We start from the raw sequence: 17,914 nt of genomic DNA, 5'->3' as shown, positions 1-17,914 counted from the left end.
AATCCTTCCTTTGGCGTTGAATTGTCAGGTGGCGTGTTGTTGCCGTGACTGAACGTTTCTCAGAGACAGACAAATTGGATTGCTGTCCTTTTTCAAAAACCAAGGGACTTTCACTTCACACACATTCAATTAGGAAAGACCCTTTCTGATCAGCCATGGGGAAAACCTGAAAGTGAGTCAGCCTTCAGAAGGATAAAAATAACCCTACAAAAGAAAGAGAAGGCTTTTTTCCTTCCGTCTGCGACCCCGACCTGTTATCAACTTTCCTGAGATGTCAACAAAACACAGATAACATTGTGTGCTGGAGAAGGTTGGAGCTGAATGGGGAAAGAAATGATGAAAGTCATTTGTTTTTAACGAGACAGAAGGCCATTGTGTTGACAATATTTAAGATATAGAGAGTGGAGAAGGCCAAGAGAGAAACAACAACGATAAATATCTATATAACACTTTAACACTTGATTGATTGTTTGCTGAACTCCCAAATTGTAATCCACCAAACAAAGCTAAGTAATCAAACCTAAGGGCAGTGTTTACGCAGTTATTCATTTCTTTGACATGGATGCTCATTCAACAACAGACAAATGTAGCCTACTGTAAAATCCCAATTTAACTAATATCTTAGCTAGACTCAAGCTTTTTAATGTATTTTAACAGAACAATAAACTGTATTTTGAATTTCTACAGACTAGAACTGGACAACAGAATGGCTGAATTGACATTTCCAATTACAAACTCTTCATGGAAGTATACTAAAGTGTTTTAAAAGTCAATTAAATCATTTAACTTTTTATGTCAAGGTGACCAAGTCGGGAACATTAACTGATCTAAATATTAACACTATAACACTTGATTGACTGTTTGCCTAGCTCCCAAATTGTAATCCACCAAACAAAGCTAAGTAATCAAACATCAGAGCAGTATTTACTCTAGTTAGTAATTTATTTGACATGGATGCTCATTCAGCAACACACACATGTAGCCTACTGTAAAATCCTAATTGAGCTAATAGCTTAGTTAGATGCTAAATAGTTACATGAAGTAAATTATCTCAAATACACACATAATATATATAAAAAAAACACAGTTATACCAATGCCAGTGTATCAGTATTGACAGTTGTGGAATTTTATTATCCATTACAAAACAACAAAACACAAAACAAAATAAGAATGAAAGAAACGTTAGCATTAAAGTTAGCATACCTGGCTAAGTAGCTTACTGCCTACAGTTAAGTATTAGTTGTATCTGTTATTTCCAATGCCATTGACTGGAGTTTTGAAATAACCATGTTATTCTTTAGGAGGACTTTGCAGGTCAGATTTGAAATGTTTTTATTTGAATCAGATGCTCAATGTAGTAGCAGAGCCTGGATGCTATATCGGAGTTTAAGCTAACGTTAACTGCTCTGTTGTGGTCTTTGTCTGATTTGGAAAAAAAACTACGTTCCACGGTTATTTGCCTACATTTCTCCTTAAAGGTGAGACATATTGCTTGATATAAAAGCGTTTCAGCATCAATTAAGAGTGTTTAACACTTTAGGAATATATCACAGAGCTACATTTAGCTAGCTAGCTACTGTTGATGAATTAGCCTTTTGATTTGACCACTTTGAATCCACTCTAGCACTCACAAGAGATTAATTTAAGGCTTGTTGATAAGGAAAAATGTTTGTTAAATATATAAACAATGTTATATCTCATGTAGAGATTACAAATATTTAAGGCTTTTTCTGAGAGATTTTTAGATATTTGGTGCAAAAACATTCAGCCTGTTGATGGTAGGACTGTTTTTACTTATTAAGTAATTGTATTTGATAGTAGCCCTGCAACTTAATCAATATAACTATACAACACATGATGTAAAAAGGCCAGTGTTAGCAAACACATGCATATTTCGATGGCAGGTAACATAATCAGAAACATTGAACTACGTTTTTACATGTAAGTGCACTTTTTACAAGCTTTTTAATGTATTTTAACTGAAAATAGACTGTATTTTGAATTTCTACAGACCATAACAGGATTACAGAATGACCCATTCTTCATTCGAGTCAATTCTCCTCATGGATGTTTACTAAAAGTTTTTAAGGTCAATTAAATCATTTAACTTTATATGTTAAGGTGACCACGTCCGGAACATTTGGCCTTTCCCTCAGGAACAACAGGTGTGTGATGCAAACAGACAGATGGCATCCTGGGAAATGTAGTTCCCTTTATTGTCGGCACAGCTTGTAATGTTCCTGCCAGGAGGCATTAAAGCTGCTCTCTGCTCACAGGGGGAAGCTGATTGAAATTCCTAAAGTTCCTCCTGCTTCACCGGCTCTCTGTTGCTCCCCAGCGCAAACACTGCAACCTATTTCACACTCTGCTGCCGAAAGGAAGGAGGGTTTTACAACTCAGGGTGGCAGCAGAAGTCCAGAAGTAGCATCTTCCATATCCTCCACTTTCTACTGGCTGGAGAAGAGCTGTTATCTGGAAGTGAAATGGGAAAAAGAAAGTCGTCACACCTTTTTATTTTGAATTAAATCCTCTTAATGGTCATTTCTTGATCATTTTGGATCACAGTGAAGTTTCTTTAAAGTGGACCTATCATGCTATTTTTAGTCGTAATAACGGCATGTCTTCCAAAGAGATGTAAACAAACACAGCCTCGGGTGATCCTGCCTACACATCAACAAACAAAATGAAAATACAGAAAACACAACACGAGCTGAAAGCAAATGACTTCATTCACCCACTGCATTCTGGGTAAAAAAGACATGAGGTTTTGGAGATGTAGCTCAAAGCTTGAAAGCATATTCAGATCTGATAAGTGAAAATGGCTGCTGTTTATTTTTCTTTTAACAGGAGTCTGAGTTTGTGTTTTGGGAGTTTTCTGCAAACATATTGAGCTTTTCTTTTCTGTTTTCAGTTGATTGGCAATTTAACCTTTGTTGGCACAACACAATATAAAATACAAACATTTAAAATAACTTAATATCTTTGCAGTTATCCAAGAAAATCAAGTGAAGGCCTCAGTCTTAATATTGTGCAATTCCAGTGTCCTTGTCACTGTCTGATCCCTGCAAGGCAAGTGTCGCCATGGTTACAGCATCCCATCATAATGCTGGTTTCAACCGGAGCTTGCCGGAGCATTTCCCTCGTGTGTGTGTGTGTGTGTGTGTGTGTGTGTGTGTGTGTGTGTGTGTGTGTGTGTGTGTGTGTGTGTGTGTGTGTGTGTGTGTGGTAGTAGTAGAATATTGAACAGAAATTGTATGAGTTTTATCAGAGGAGACTCATCTCTACTAGTGAATATATCTTTATTGACAAGAGGATGACAGGATGTGAATATTGTTTGATGGGTTGCTATTACATAATATTTTAAAGCGGAGGTAAGCCGTAAGTAGAAAAGGAAGGTGTTACCAAATGGCCTGACATTAAAGCTGTCGGCAGCAGAGACGAGAAAAGATTGGAAGTATGATAGCAGCTAAATGATTGGTTGTTGAAGATCGTATCAAAATAGTTGGTTAACCAAAACATCCATTATCAGCATCAGTAGCTGGAGAGAGAATTGAGAAAAGTTGTCTTCCAGATTCATCTATCACTGGGCTTCATTCAGTGGTAATTGAAGTAAAGGCGGAAGTAGAAGTAGTAGTGCCAGTAGAAGTATCTGGCCTCTATAGATAGTAGTCATTTGAGTGGAAGTGAAGTAGAGATTACTATAAATATGTAATATGTAAGTAGGTAACTAATTGTATGTTGTGTTAGTATAGCAGCAGTTGTAGTAGATTTAGACGTAGAATTGGATGAGTTCAAATAGTTAGCCATGATCAGACCGGTTGCAAAACATAAAGTGCATATTGCATATTATATTAAACCTAGCCTTTTTGGTTAAAGCCTTATTAAAGAAATAAAAAAGACCAATTTGCTGTCCTCTCAATTCATCAAATTGGACGATAGGAAAAACATAACACACTTTTCTGCTTTTGATTTTAGTTTTTTTATACCTAGAGGCATGCAAGGCGCTCCTGCACAACACGTCAAATGCTTACCAACCATTAGGAGCAACAAGCTTCATTCTCTTTGAAAACAAAAACAGCCGCCCCGAGCTGCTAAAAACTGCTCAGTCTGATCCGAGTTTTAGTATCTGTGGGCTAGAAGATGTAGTAGTTATTTGTAAGCTATATAAAGGATGATAGTAGGAGATTAAGATCAATGTGTAGAACTCAAACTAACCTCAGAGTCCTGTATCTGCTGCCACAATCAAACATCATCAGTTTTTAGCACCGGAGCTTTTGTATTGTGTTGCAGCCGCAGGAAATAACATGTCATGGCTTTCACCACTATAGTCTATATCAGGGATGGGCAACTTTCGATCACACACACACACACACACACACACACACACACACACACACACACACACACACACACACACACACACACACACACACACACACACACATACTGCTGATACCTCATAAATTATGAATGAAAAGCTTATCGTAATCATAGATAACACGGCAGGGTCCGTGACAGTTTGTGTTCATCTGATTTCAAATAAAAAAAGTCTTGGTTTTTAGAATATTAAACTTGTTTCGCCAAATTCAGTTGATAAATACTTTGAAGCTTGTAAAGGCATAATTACAAGCGTTAACTTGACGTCACAGCAGGCATAACAACAGCCGGGGTTTCTTGTGAGGGTTTCCCCGGTAAACAAACACAATACACACCAACAATATACACAGGTTATTTTGTGGTATTTGGCTGTCAAACGAAATCATGTACGCAGCTCGGGACGTAACTAGGAGTCTAGTGGAAGGTATCAGTACTACAAGTACAAAAATAAATAATAATATATATATATTTTTTTAATTAATTACGATGTTTATAAATTAATCTGAGGGCCACAAAAAGAGGAGGTGGGGGCCGCCATTTGCCCATCCCTGGTCTATATGCTATAAATACCTGTAAAAAGGACAAACAACCGTCTCCATTCTCTAAAGCTACAGGTGCAGAAACGTCCTTAACTGTGTGTAGAAATGTTTCGCTATACAACGAGACTGAGACCAAAGAACGCGTACCGAAGGCGTCCCGGCTTTTACGTCCGCTACGCCGCCCGCCTACGAAAACACTGCAAAGACTTCAGTTGACAAGTGGCAATAACTGTCCTTACCAGCAGGCAGCGGTAGTGTGTATTCGTCATTCAAAAGAGGTAATAACCGGAAGACAGACTATACACCGAGAGAAGAAGAACAGGCTGCGTGATATAAACAAACAACAAATAGCGTCTGGGTTCCATTCTCACTCTCTCTCGTCGATCGAAAACATGTAAACATAAAAAAAGAAACTCTTGCGTCCGGGTGAGATGAAAATGAAAAAGATGAACCGTCTGTGTGTGCCTTCTTAATCGTTTGTTTTGGTCCCTCACTTCCGCTTCGCTTCTCATGCACTGACTCGCTAAGCTGAACAGCCAATCAGAGTGATTTCTTTGTCCCGACTTTCTCTGACCTCCCGCGGGTGTGAAAATGTGAATGCCCGACTGCCTCTGACGGCCTCTGACTCCCAAAATCGGGTAGGTGTGTGAGGGCCTTTATACGCTGCCAGATCTCCTTTAAGTGGAACAGGATAACATATTGCTGACTCCTCACATTTAAAGCTTCCCTCTGAACCCAGTGTAAGCTCTGGATAAATGCAAGCTTTAATGGACTTTCTAATGGACTTTTTCCTGCGGATTGCTTGGTTTTAATATGTCCCGTTTTCAAGATTTTTCTCAAATGTCACTGAGATATTATGGAGATGAAATGAATCCGGTTTGTTGTGCTCATGTACAAACAGTCAACAAAAAGTCCTCACTACTTTTGGATAGTCTACAGAAAGGGGAAGATTTCTTTGCTTCAACACGCCTGGATTCATTTATTGCTAACTCTTAGGCTAACTCTCGATTGCTACTGTATTTATATTATTTATTTTAAGATGGAAATTGGCTGTAATTGTTTAAAATGGTGGCGTGTCAACCTGCTAACACTTAGTTGCTTTCCTGTTTCTCTGGAACAGGTTGCCTGTTTGAGAACGAGCTGTGTTCATCGTATGAAGTCTGCGTTAACGGTAAGATGTCACACACACACACACACACACACACACACACACACACACACACACACACACACACACACACACACACACACACACACACACACACACACACACACACACACACACACACACACAGAAAATGATGCAGTGTATCAGGTGAGACTTATAATAACGGTAATAAATAATGACCAGTTACTGTCCACACCACGTACTGTATAGCTAAGTTTCTCCAGATCTTATACCAGCATCTGAACCACTGTTTTAAAGGCTGCTCTTTGCAATGAAAGTGTCTAAAACATGCAGAATGATTGCGGAATCAGTTTGAAATCAGCAAAAATGTACATTCACATCCTATTTTAGTATCAACTGCTTTGTTTTTTATACCTACACTCTCACAAACACATACAGTTTATGAATCTCTCTCTCTCTCTCTCTCTCTCTCTCTCTCTCTCTCTCTCTCTCTCTCTCTCCCCTTGTGTCTTCTCTGGCATCAAGAGAAAGGAAACCCCTGCTGAGAATCAACCCAGAATAAAAAATGTGAAAAGGTCCATCACAGAAACTAATCTTTAAATACTGGAAACACTTTTATCTTCCTCTCCGTGGGTCGGACGAATGATATTCGTGTACGGCTCAGAAAAGACTTCACTTATCATCGTCTCTGCAGGAAAGGACAGAGAGCAGCCGGATAGTAATGAGTATTATAATCTCATTTAGCATGTCTGTCAGCTGCAGCAGGTGGTTTCTGACCTGCTTCCTGGTGTGTGTGTGTGTGTGTGTGTGTGTGTGTGTGTGTGTGTGTGTGTGTGTGTGTGTGTGTGTGTGTGTGTGTGTGTGTGTGTGTGTGTGTGTGTGTGTGTGTGTGTGTGTGTGTGTGTGTGTGTGTGTGTGTGTGTGTGTGTGTGTGTGTTGCATTCATTAGCCGGGTCGTTTCCTGTGTGCACGATGTCCTTTTGAAATGTAATCTGATGCCGACAGTAGAAAACAAAGTCTGTGAGAGAATCGCGTCGTCAGCTCTGAGGTTTATTTTGTATGCGTCTGTGTTGCGACGCCTTCAGGTGACCTTGTTTTGCTTTGATTGAGTAAAAACAAAAGTGTCAACAGCTTTTGTTTGGATGGTTGTTCATCTGCTGCGAGTTTCTCTGAGCTCTGCTGCTCACACTTCGTCTGCTATCAAATCGAATATAAATATGAGGAAGTGAAAACACAGTGCAGTCAGGACTCTGCTGTTTTATATCAGAATTCCTTGTTTCGTCCAAAACGGAATAAAAGGACCTAGTTTTCAGTTGATTTATTATTTAACTGTAATATTATTGCTTAAAACTAACCTAATACAATTATGTGAAAACTGTTGACATAATACATTTAATTAAAGGTTTTTTTTTTTCAGAGAACAAAGGGCACATTTACTGTATGTACAGCAAAGTATAGAGACCAGAACACTATAATATAAAATGCATGCACACCGTATTTTAAATAATTACATTTCAAACAATTATATTTATAAAATAAACTAAGTTTAACAGCTAGTAGTTATAATAATATTGGCTAGGAACATATTGCACATAATAGTTTGTGTACAGTGTGTGTGTGTGCAAGTGTGTGGCCTAGCATTACCATCCTTGTGGGGACCTAAATCTGTTTACACAGTCACGTGTGGGGACTCGCCCCCTTATGGGGACATAATTAATTTTAGGGTGAAGACTTGGTTAGGGTTAGGCATGTGTTGGTTATGGTTAAGGTTAGGATACGTCTCCAGGAAATGCATGTAAGTCAATGTAATGTCCCCTGAAGTGGTGTGTGTGTGTGTGTGTGTGTGTGTGTGTGTGTGTGTGTGTGTGTGTGTGTGTGTGTGTGTGTGTGTGTGTGTGTGTGTGTGTGTGTGTGTGTGTGTGTGTGTGTGTGTGTGTGTGTGTGTGTGTGTGTGTGTGTGTGTGTGTGTGTGTGTGTGTGTGTGTGTGTGTGTGTGTGTGTGTGTGTGTGTGTGTGTGTGTGTGTGTGTGTGTGTGTGTGTGTGTGTGTGTGTATAAACGGGGGTATAGGCAGTGGGTAAACTATTTTGCTACAACAGAAGCTCAACAAAACTTGAAAGATTTCAAGTATAAAAACATTTGATTTCTTGCAGAGGTAAAAAGAAGCTCTTGTTTCCTCTCAGGATTGAGATTTGTTTCTGAAAAAAATTATGCAGAAAGAGAAAGTGAAGATGTCCTCAGCGGAACAATACCATCGTTACTCATTGTTTTATTTCTGCAGCGAGACAATAGGAGCTGCAGTGAGTCCTGATAGAGTCTGAGCTGCCAATCAGTGGGAGGCAGGTCCCAATAAAGAGAAGGAACAATGAGGAGCAGCAGCCATTGTTTCCTCTGAGATCCACCTGTCTCACTCAGGAAGCTTTTCATGCTCTTAGAAACGTGGAGTGATGTTGGAACCAAGAGGAGTTCAATGCAAACTGTCAGAGACAAGCAGAATGGTTTTAAAGAGTCCTCTCCTGCTGATGTTCAGGTGTATATCAGTATGTAGTGTCTCTACTTTAAAGAGTCCTCTCCTGCTGATGTTCAGGTGTATATCAGTGTGTAGTTTCTCTACTTTAAAGAGTCCTCTCCTGCTGATGTTCAGGTGTATATCAGTATGTAGTGTCTCTACTTTAAAGAGTCCTCTCCTGCTGATGTTCAGGTGTATATCAGTATGTAGTGTCTCTACTTTAAAGAGTCCTCTCCTGCTGATGTTCAGGTGTATATCAGTATGTAGTGTCTCTACTTTAAAGAGTCCTCTCCTGCTGATGTTCAGGTGTATATCAGTATGTAGTGTCTCTACTTTAAAGAGTCCTCTCCTGCTGATGTTCAGGTGTATATCAGTATGTAGTGTCTCTACTTTAAAGAGTCCTCTCCTGCTGATGTTCAGGTGTATATCAGTATGTAGTGTCTCTACTTTAAAGAGTCCTCTCCTGCTGATGTTCAGGTGTATATCAGTATGTAGTGTTTCTACTTTAAAGAGTCCTCTCTTGCTGATGTTCAGGTGTATATCAGTATGTAGTGTCTCTACTTTAAAGAGTCCTCACCTGCTGATGTTCAGGTGTACATCAGTATGTAATGTCTCTACTTTAAAGAGTCCTCTCCTGCTGATGTTCAGGTGTATATCAGTATGTAGTGTCTCTACTTTAAAGAGTCCTCTCCTGCTGATGTTCAGGTGTACATCAGTATGTAATGTCTCTACTTTAAAGAGTCCTTTCCTGCTGATGTTCAGGTGTATATCAGTATGTAGTGTCTCTACTTTAAAGAGTCCTCTCTTGCTGATGTTCAGGTGTATATCAGTATGTAGTGTCTCTACTTTAAAGAGTCCTCTCCTGCTGATGTTCAGGTGTATATCAGTATGTAGTGTCTCTACTTTAAAGAGTCCTCTCCTGCTGAGGTTCAGGTGGATATCAGTATGTAGTGTCTCTACTTTAAAGAGTCCTCTCCTGCTGATGTTCAGGTGTATATCAGTATGTAGTGTCTCTACTTTAAAGAGTCCTCTCCTGCTGATGTTCAGGTGTATATCAGTATGTAGTGTCTCTACTTTAAATAGTCCTCTCCTGCTGATGTTCAGGTGTATATCAGTATGTAGTGTCTCTACTTTAAAGAGTCCTCTCCTGCTGATGTTCAGGTGTATATCAGTATGTAGTGTCTCTACTTTAAATAGTCCTCTCCTGCTGATGTTCAGGTGTATATCAGTATGTAGTGTCTCTACTTTAAAGAGTCCTCTCCTGCTGATGTTCAGGTGTATATCAGTATGTAGTGTCTCTACTTTAAAGAGTCCTCTCCTGCTGATGTTCAGGTGTATATCAGTATGTAGTGTCTCTACTTTAAATAGTCCTCTCCTGCTGATGTTCAGGTGTATATCAGTATGTAGTGTCTTTACTTTAAAGAGTCCTCTCCTGCTGATGTTCAGGTGTAACTACCACAGGGATTTTAGCCGTTGGAGACCATTTACTTGCATTAAAACATATATAAAACTCTACAGGAAAGGGCAAACCCCCCCAAATGTTTACAAAGACACTGTAAAATATTACTAATGGCACCTTGGAAACCATCCCCTTACAAACCTTTCATACTAATGAATCTCTAGTAAACATTATTGTAAGTGCAACAAATCAAAAACCTTTATGGAACGCAGCCAAACTGTTCTCTACAAGCAAATCCCTGACAACGCACGCACGCACGCACGCACGCACGCACGTGCACACACACACACACACACACACACACACAGAGGAAGGGGCTCTGCTTCCTGCTGATTAGCCACAAAGGACAAAAAGCACTTGATGGAAATTGTCATAGCAACAGAGCAGCGGGGATAAACACGGCCTGTTACCCATCAGCACCTGTTGCATCCTCCTGAACGCTGCAACGCTGGAAATGTCGCAGCAAACAGAGACAAGGGCAACCAGGGCTAAAACACACCATCGCTAAGTCTGTATTTGATGATATTGTGGATTTAAATTATTAAAAAAGGACCAAAGCTTAATTGGGCCTGTTAATGAAAAAAAGGAGTGGTTGCTCAACTTCAACTGGTTTTTACGGTACTGTGTTTAATAGACACTTGCAAGTCATTTTAAATTAGTTTATTGTCGGATGCTTAATGTTTCAAAATAAAACACAATGTTCATAATTGAGTTAAATATAAATCTGGTATTTTGAGTCAATGAGATAATACAGATTACGTTAAAAACTGATTGAAAAAAGCTACTTTCTTGTGCTCTTGAACTCACAAATTATATAATTAAATGTAATCCAGGTCAGTCTCTTTCACTTAATGCATTTGAGCTTCGTCTGCATATTGGAATTTGAACAACCATACCTCAAAAACAATTGAATAGTGCTCTCACTGTTCCTCATTTCCCATCAACACTCCCTTATTTTCAACACAAAGTATCTACAGCACGGTCACATGACTTCACTTCACCACCGCTAAGCTAAAGGCGGCTAAGGTTGGGCTATAGAGGAACTACAGCACGGTCACATGACTTCACGACAGCAACGCTAAGCTAAAGGCGGCTAATGTTGGGCTATAAAGGAACTACAGCACGGTCACATGACTTCACGTCACCACCGCTAAGCTAAAGGAGGCTAATGTTGGGCTATAAAGGAACTACAGCAAGGTCACATGACTTCACGTCACCACAGCTAAGCTAAAGGCGGCTAATGTTGGGCTATAAAGGAACTACAGCAAGGTTACATGACTTCACGTCACCACAGCTAAGCTAAAGGCGGCTAATGTTGGGCTATAAAGGAACTACAGCACAGTCACATGACTTCACGTCACCACAGCTAAGCTAAAGGCGGCTAATGTTGGGCTATAAAGGAACTACAGCAAGGTCACATGACTTCACGTCACCACCGCTAAGCTAAAGGTGGCTAATGTTGGGCTATAAAGGAACTACAGCACGGTCACATGACTTCACGTCACCACCGCTAAGCTAAAGGTGGCTAATGTTGGGCTATAAAGGAACTACAGCAAGGTCACATGACTTCACGTCACCACAGCTAAGCTAAAGGCGGCTAATGTTGGGCTATATAGGAACTACAGCACGGTCACATGACTTCACGTCACCACCGCTAAGCTAAAGGAGGCTAATGTTGGGCTATAAAGGAACTACAGCAAGGTCACATGACTTCACGTCACCACCGCTAAGCTAAAGGTGGCTAATGTTGGGCTATAAAGGAACTACAGCAAGGTCACATGACTTCACATCACCACAGCTAAGCTAAAGGCGGCTAATGTTGGGCTATAAAGGAACTACAGCACGGTCACATGACTTCATGTCACCACCGCTAAGCTAAAGGCGGCTAATGTTGGGCTATAAAGGAACTACAGCAAGGTTACATAACTTCACGTCACCACCGCTAAGCTAAAGGTGGCTAATATTTGGCTATAAAGGAACTACAGAACGGTCACATGACTTCACGTCACCACAGCTAAGCTAAAGGCGGCTAATGTTGGGCTATAAAGGAACTACAGCAAGGTCACATGACTTCACGTCACCACCGCTAAGCTAAAGGTGGCTAATGTTGGGCTATAAAGGAACTACAGCACGGTCACATGACTTCACGTCACCACCGCTAAGCTAAAGGTGGCTAATGTTGGGCTATAAAGGAACTACAGCACGGTCACATGACTTCACGTCACCACCGCTAAGCTAAAGGAGGCTAATGTTGGGCTATAAAGGAACTACAGCAAGGTCACATGACTTCACATCACCACAGCTAAGCTAAAGGCGGCTAATGTTGGGCTATAAAGGAACTACAGCACGGTCACATGACTTCATGTCACCACCGCTAAGCTAAAGGAGGCTAATGTTATTCTTCAAGAAGCCATTGACTTCTAGAAAAGGGAACAGGAAGTTGTAGAATGCCGATTTATGTCCTGTTTTTAAAACTCATCCTGCAGCTCTCTTTTCCAACACATTAAAACCCATGATATCCAGATCCAGTTCTCGACTTGTATGCAAGCCCCCAGGAAGTGCGCCGGACTCTGTGTCAATATTCGTTGTGTCCAAACGGCGGTACTGCAAATTCCGTATCAGTCCGTGACGTCACCTGGCCCAAAACAACTTTTTCCCATTGACTAACATTGGGAAAGAGACATCTGTAAATCGGTGGATAATTTCTTTTTTAACTAAGTAAACTACCCAGTATGAACATTTGTATAGCCCTTATTAAAAACATTCTGTCCTTAAAGTTGTAAAATGCACCAAAAGCCGAATCTGGATTTATTTTCTCTCTCCATTCATTCTAGTTAGCCGAGAGTGGGAGCTCGGAGGGCGATGCTTAAGGGGCGCATGCTCTGTGACTGCACATACGGGTACTTCTGCTCTGACAGCCAGTCACGATGGGTAATCTGTGACGTTTCGCTCTCTCAAAAGTTGGTCCATTTTGTCTTCATGCGCCAATGAGCAGCTCTCATAGGAAAGAACGAGACCCCGCCTCCCACGCTGTATCCAGTTCTTATTATACATCTATGCATGTATGAAGGAAACCCCTTTACTTCCTGTATCCAGTCGAAGAAGCCAGGCCTGCTAAGCGATGACAGATGTCATTGATCTTGTGGTCGGTGAAGGATGATGGACTTGTGCCGGTCCCCGGAGGAAACAGATCCATTAAAACGTCTTAATCCAGTTCATTAGGCAGCAGGACTTCCTGTCAGCGAGTCCCTGCAGAGCAACGCCGTGTCCAGACCTAAGTGCCATTGATGTACAATCCCTGTGACAACATGTTGCATTGCTTTAGCATTCGGAAAAAGTACGTTTCTCAATTGGTCAAAAATGACTAAGTTTCATTATTAGAGCAATTTATGGTTTTAATCTGACTTTTCTTCACTGTTAAACCCCAGAAGGCTAAATCTGCAGGTTCATCAGCTCTTCTTAACAGCATGGACTAATTCATCTATTAAAGCCTGAATTCTGCAAAACAATATCATTTAATTTAACATAAATAATGTTTGTGTGTTTTTGAATGCTTTCAAACCTACATTGAACAACTACAAACAGCAAATGATACTATTCAACGGTTAAAGCCCCGTTTCTCTCTCATTGCCTACATACCAACATTACTATCAAAGGTTTATTTTACATACATACAGTTATGAGGTCTTACAGTAACACAAATGTATTTAAATACTAAACCTTAAGCAGATATATAAATGAGAAGCAAAATAACGAGTGCAACACACACCCTTCTTTCCTCTTCCTCTTGTGATCTCATTTAACACAGTTGATGTGTGTCTGCAGAGGGAACATCTTGAATTATCTCTCATAATGATATGCATGCACATCCAAGGCTGTGTGATTTATCCCGGTTTAGTACCGGAGGCCGTAATTCAGAGGCAGACGTGTCGTAGTGTGATTTATGGTCCAGATTAGAGAGGATGACGCAGCAGACGGTGTTTTACTGTGAGAGGGAAGAGATGGTCATTTGATTAAAATCCAAATATAAAACTTTTCCAATCTTTTGTATTTATTGTTTTTCATTAAATGTGTTTTTTCCCCCTCTATCATTATGTTTCCTTTTCAATCGACATCTCAAATTGCCTCATTTTTTTTATAGCAGTGCACTCGTTATGTTGTACATCGGAGAGAGAGCGGCTTTCTACATTTCATGGCGGCATCCTTTAACAAAACCATTTATTTTTATTATTACACATCCTTTTTTTTAACAGCAAAACAGAGGACTCTTTAAAGTAGGGACACAACATACTGATATACACCTGAACATCAGCAGGAGAGGACTCTTTAAAGTAGAGACACTACATACTGATATACAGCTGAACATCAGCAGGAGAGGACTCTTTAAAGTAGAGACACTAAATACTGATATACACCTGAACATCAGCAGGAGAGGACTCTTTAAAGTAGAGACACTACATACTGATATACACCTGAACATCAGCAGGAGAGGACTCTTTAAAGTAGAGACATTACATAATGATATACACCTGAACATCAGCAGGAGAGGACTCTTTAAAGTAGAGACACTACATACTGATATACACCTGAACATCAGCAGGAGAGGACTCTTTAAAGTATAGACACTACATACTGATATACACCTGAACATCAGCAGGAGAGGACTCTTTAAAGTAGAGACTCTACATACTGATATACACCTGAACATCAGCAGGAGAGGACTCTTTAAAGTAGAGACACTACATACTGATATACACCTGAACATCAGCAGGAGAGGACTCTTTAAAGTAGAGACACTACATACTGATATACACCTGAACATCAGCAGGAGAGGACTCTTTAAAGTAGAGACACTACATACTGATATACAACTGAACATTAGCAGGAGAGGACTCTTTAAAGTAGAGACACTACATGCTGATATACACCTGAACATCAGCAGGAGAGGACTCTTTAAAGTAGAGACACTACATGCTGATATACACCTGGACATCAGCAGGAGAGGACTCTTTAAAGTAGAGACACTACTGATATACACCTGAACATCAGCAGGAGAGGACTCTTTAAAGTAGAGACACTACATACTGATATACACCTGAACATCAGCAGGAGAGGACTCTTTAAAGTAGAGACACTACATGCTGATATACACCTGGACATCAGCAGGAGAGGACTCTTTAAAGTAGAGACACTACTGATATACACCTGAACATCAGCAGGAGAGGACTCTTTAAAGTAGAGACACTACATACTGATATACACCTGAACATCAGCAGGAGAGGACTCTTTAAAGTAGAGACACTACATATGATATACACCTGAACATCAGCAGGAGAGGACTCTTTAAAGTAGAGACACTACATACACCTGAACATCAGCAGGAGAGGACTATTTAAAGTAGAGACACTACATACACCTGAACATCAGCAGGAGAGGACTATTTAAAGTAGAGACACTACATACACCTGAACATCAGCAGGAGGGGACTCTTTAAAGTAGAGACACTACATGCACCTGAACACGAGCTTAAAGTGTCCTCTTTACGGTATTTTTGGATAAATGTCAGGCTCTAATGTTCAGTTTACAAATATCCAGCTTCCTCTCTCCTCTCTGTCAATGTAACAACAAAACAACAGTGAAACGTCTCAGATTAATCACATAAGTGCCGCCCAGCTGCTGGTCATCCTCAGCTGACTGTTAAACGGAGCTTGAGTTTTGATAGAGACGGCCTAAGTGTCGCAGAGGCTATTTATAGACAAGAGGCCTGAATTACCATCTACATGTGCCATTATGCAACATCTCCCATACACAATCATTCATGCAGATATACAGTTAGAGATATACTGAACCCCATTGAGCATGCAAACAGCACAAATGTGGACAAACTATAAGTAATTTTCACACGCTTTTTACAGGGTTACAGGGACGTTTTGCAATTTTTTTTTTTTTTTGTATTAGTGAATTTATTGAACTTGTTAGAAACAAATCAAACAATAATAATCATGTGTAACTATTTTTTATTATAATTTTTTTTATCGTTAATACTTTTTTATGCATGCTTCTTACATTGAGCTGTCTTTGGCTCTCTTCTGCTGTAACAATGTAAATTTCCCCTCTGTTGGACTAATAAAGGTATTCTCATTTTGATTATAACAAAGAGAAGCAAAAAACAAAAAAACTTTCAATGTATAAATTCTCAAATAGTTTCCGTCATGTTACGTAAAAAGGGGCAAGAAGAAGCTTAAAGAATCTTTCTGGTCCCCTTCTAGCGTACATTGTTCGTGAAAATAATTGTTTAGGTCATCGTCTTCAGCATCCGTGATATTTGAATCATTGTTGTTGTTAATTGCAATACATTTTAGCTCTGAAATGTAAAATCTAAAAAGCATGTCTCTAACTTCCTGTTTGTGTGTTGACAGATGCCATGTTTGGACGTTGTCACCCCGTTCCAGTGACGGACGTTTACACCTACGATGTCTCTCCGTCTGTAGTGCAACGCTTCAGGACGCTGCTGGAGAAGCTCTCAAACAGAGGTAACGTGTTTAATGAGATAATAACTTAAGTGGGATGGAGTGTCATTTTCTCATAGACTTCCATACAATGTAGACTTTTTGTGTGTAATCAGAGGAGCTGCCCCCTGCTGGATATTAGAAATAATGCAGGATTGAGGCTCTTCTGTTTTGGCTTTGGACGTTGCTTCTTGGTAATAATTACAAATATTTAAAGAGGACATTTATTATGCTCCTTCCAGGTTCATATCAGTATTTAGTGTCTCTACTGTGAAATGTTTCTTTGCTTATATGTTCAAAAAGCTCTTTATTTGTTCTCATGTTGCTTGTGTTGCAGCACCATTTACATGCAGAAAAACCATGGTCCTTTTTAACAAATTGAAATGTTGTCGGAATACAAATGTCTGTAGAAAATGACTGATTTTCAATTCTATCCCTTTTATAAATCCAAATTATTTTCACCTTTTCGACTTTATCAAATGTCCGTTTCAAAAGCAAATGAAGGAGATGAAGATGGATCTGCAAGGCCATATACCACTACTTTGTTTTTTACCTATTTAGTCATTCGGGTGAACTAACGCTTAAACTGATAAGACTTTTGCAACCTCACAACACACAGGACGTACACACAATCGCACACTCTGCTCTTATTACACCAGAGCAGTGTTTAGACCCTGATGTTTTTAGGCTCCCTACATTTCATATTACAACTTCACATATTTGTATTGCAGACTGCTTATCCGTAAGGGAGTACAGAACACCGTACACAGACATGCAATAGCACAATGTGTCTGTTTTACGATTTACAATGCTTAACAGAAACCCGGCACACTCCCAGATAACACAGATAAGAATTAAAGTACATTATATGTATTTGGAATATTTTGAAATGTAATGTAGAAATACTTTAGATGCTGCTGAAGCTTTACCGCCCCCTAAAATGAGTTTCTCCCTTAGAAAAGTCATGGCTCTATGAATGTTAGTATATTAAAGAGTCGCTGAATGAAGAACTGGACAAAGTTCTTGCAGCTGTGTGCAGGTAACTGAGCTAAGTTTTATTTCATCAACAAAGTTACTTTACTTACTGAAACATTGGCACATCCTTATATATAAGGCTATTCTTGGTGCTCTTCCCCCTTATCTAAGGATGTACATAAATAGAAAATGCACAGGATCCTATCGGCTTCGCTCCGAGAACTTTTTCGTTTTAACTGTACCAAAGGTCCGTACTGAACTTGGGAAAAGGGCGTTCAGTTACGCTGCCCCTCAAGCTTGGAACCTGCTTCAAACTGAGCTGAAACTCAGAGAGCTGGTCTCATTAGAAACACTCAACGCAACTTTAACTGACCTCGAAGCAGGCCGCTGCGTCTGTAAATGCTTTGGCTAAACTT

The 17,914-nt window shown here is 39.9% G+C and overlaps 1 protein-coding gene across 5 annotated transcripts in view; it reads left to right on the top strand.

Moving 5' to 3' along the window:
* Positions 1-17,914, top strand: part of LOC307017664 (receptor-type tyrosine-protein phosphatase N2-like) — a 244,955-nt gene that overhangs the window by 5,719 nt on the left and 221,322 nt on the right. For 2 of the 5 annotated variants that reach the window (XM_079647345.1, XM_079647344.1), the window contains exons 2-3: positions 6,039-6,089; positions 16,434-16,547. In XM_079647345.1, the coding sequence (XP_079503471.1) occupies positions 6,039-6,089; positions 16,434-16,547 (165 nt within the window). Of the gene's footprint in view, positions 1-1,404; positions 1,481-5,500; positions 5,557-6,038; positions 6,090-16,433; positions 16,548-17,914 lie in introns of those variants that run through there. The other 3 variants (XM_079647348.1, XM_079647347.1, XM_079647346.1) reach the window with 3 other exon arrangements.

This window comes from Notothenia rossii, assembly GCF_949606895.1.
Source record: "Notothenia rossii genome assembly, chromosome: 9".
Lineage (NCBI taxonomy): Eukaryota > Metazoa > Chordata > Actinopteri > Perciformes > Nototheniidae > Notothenia > Notothenia rossii.
The sequence above is the reverse complement of the archived record's forward strand: the minus strand, read 5'-3'. Positions and strand labels throughout refer to the sequence as shown.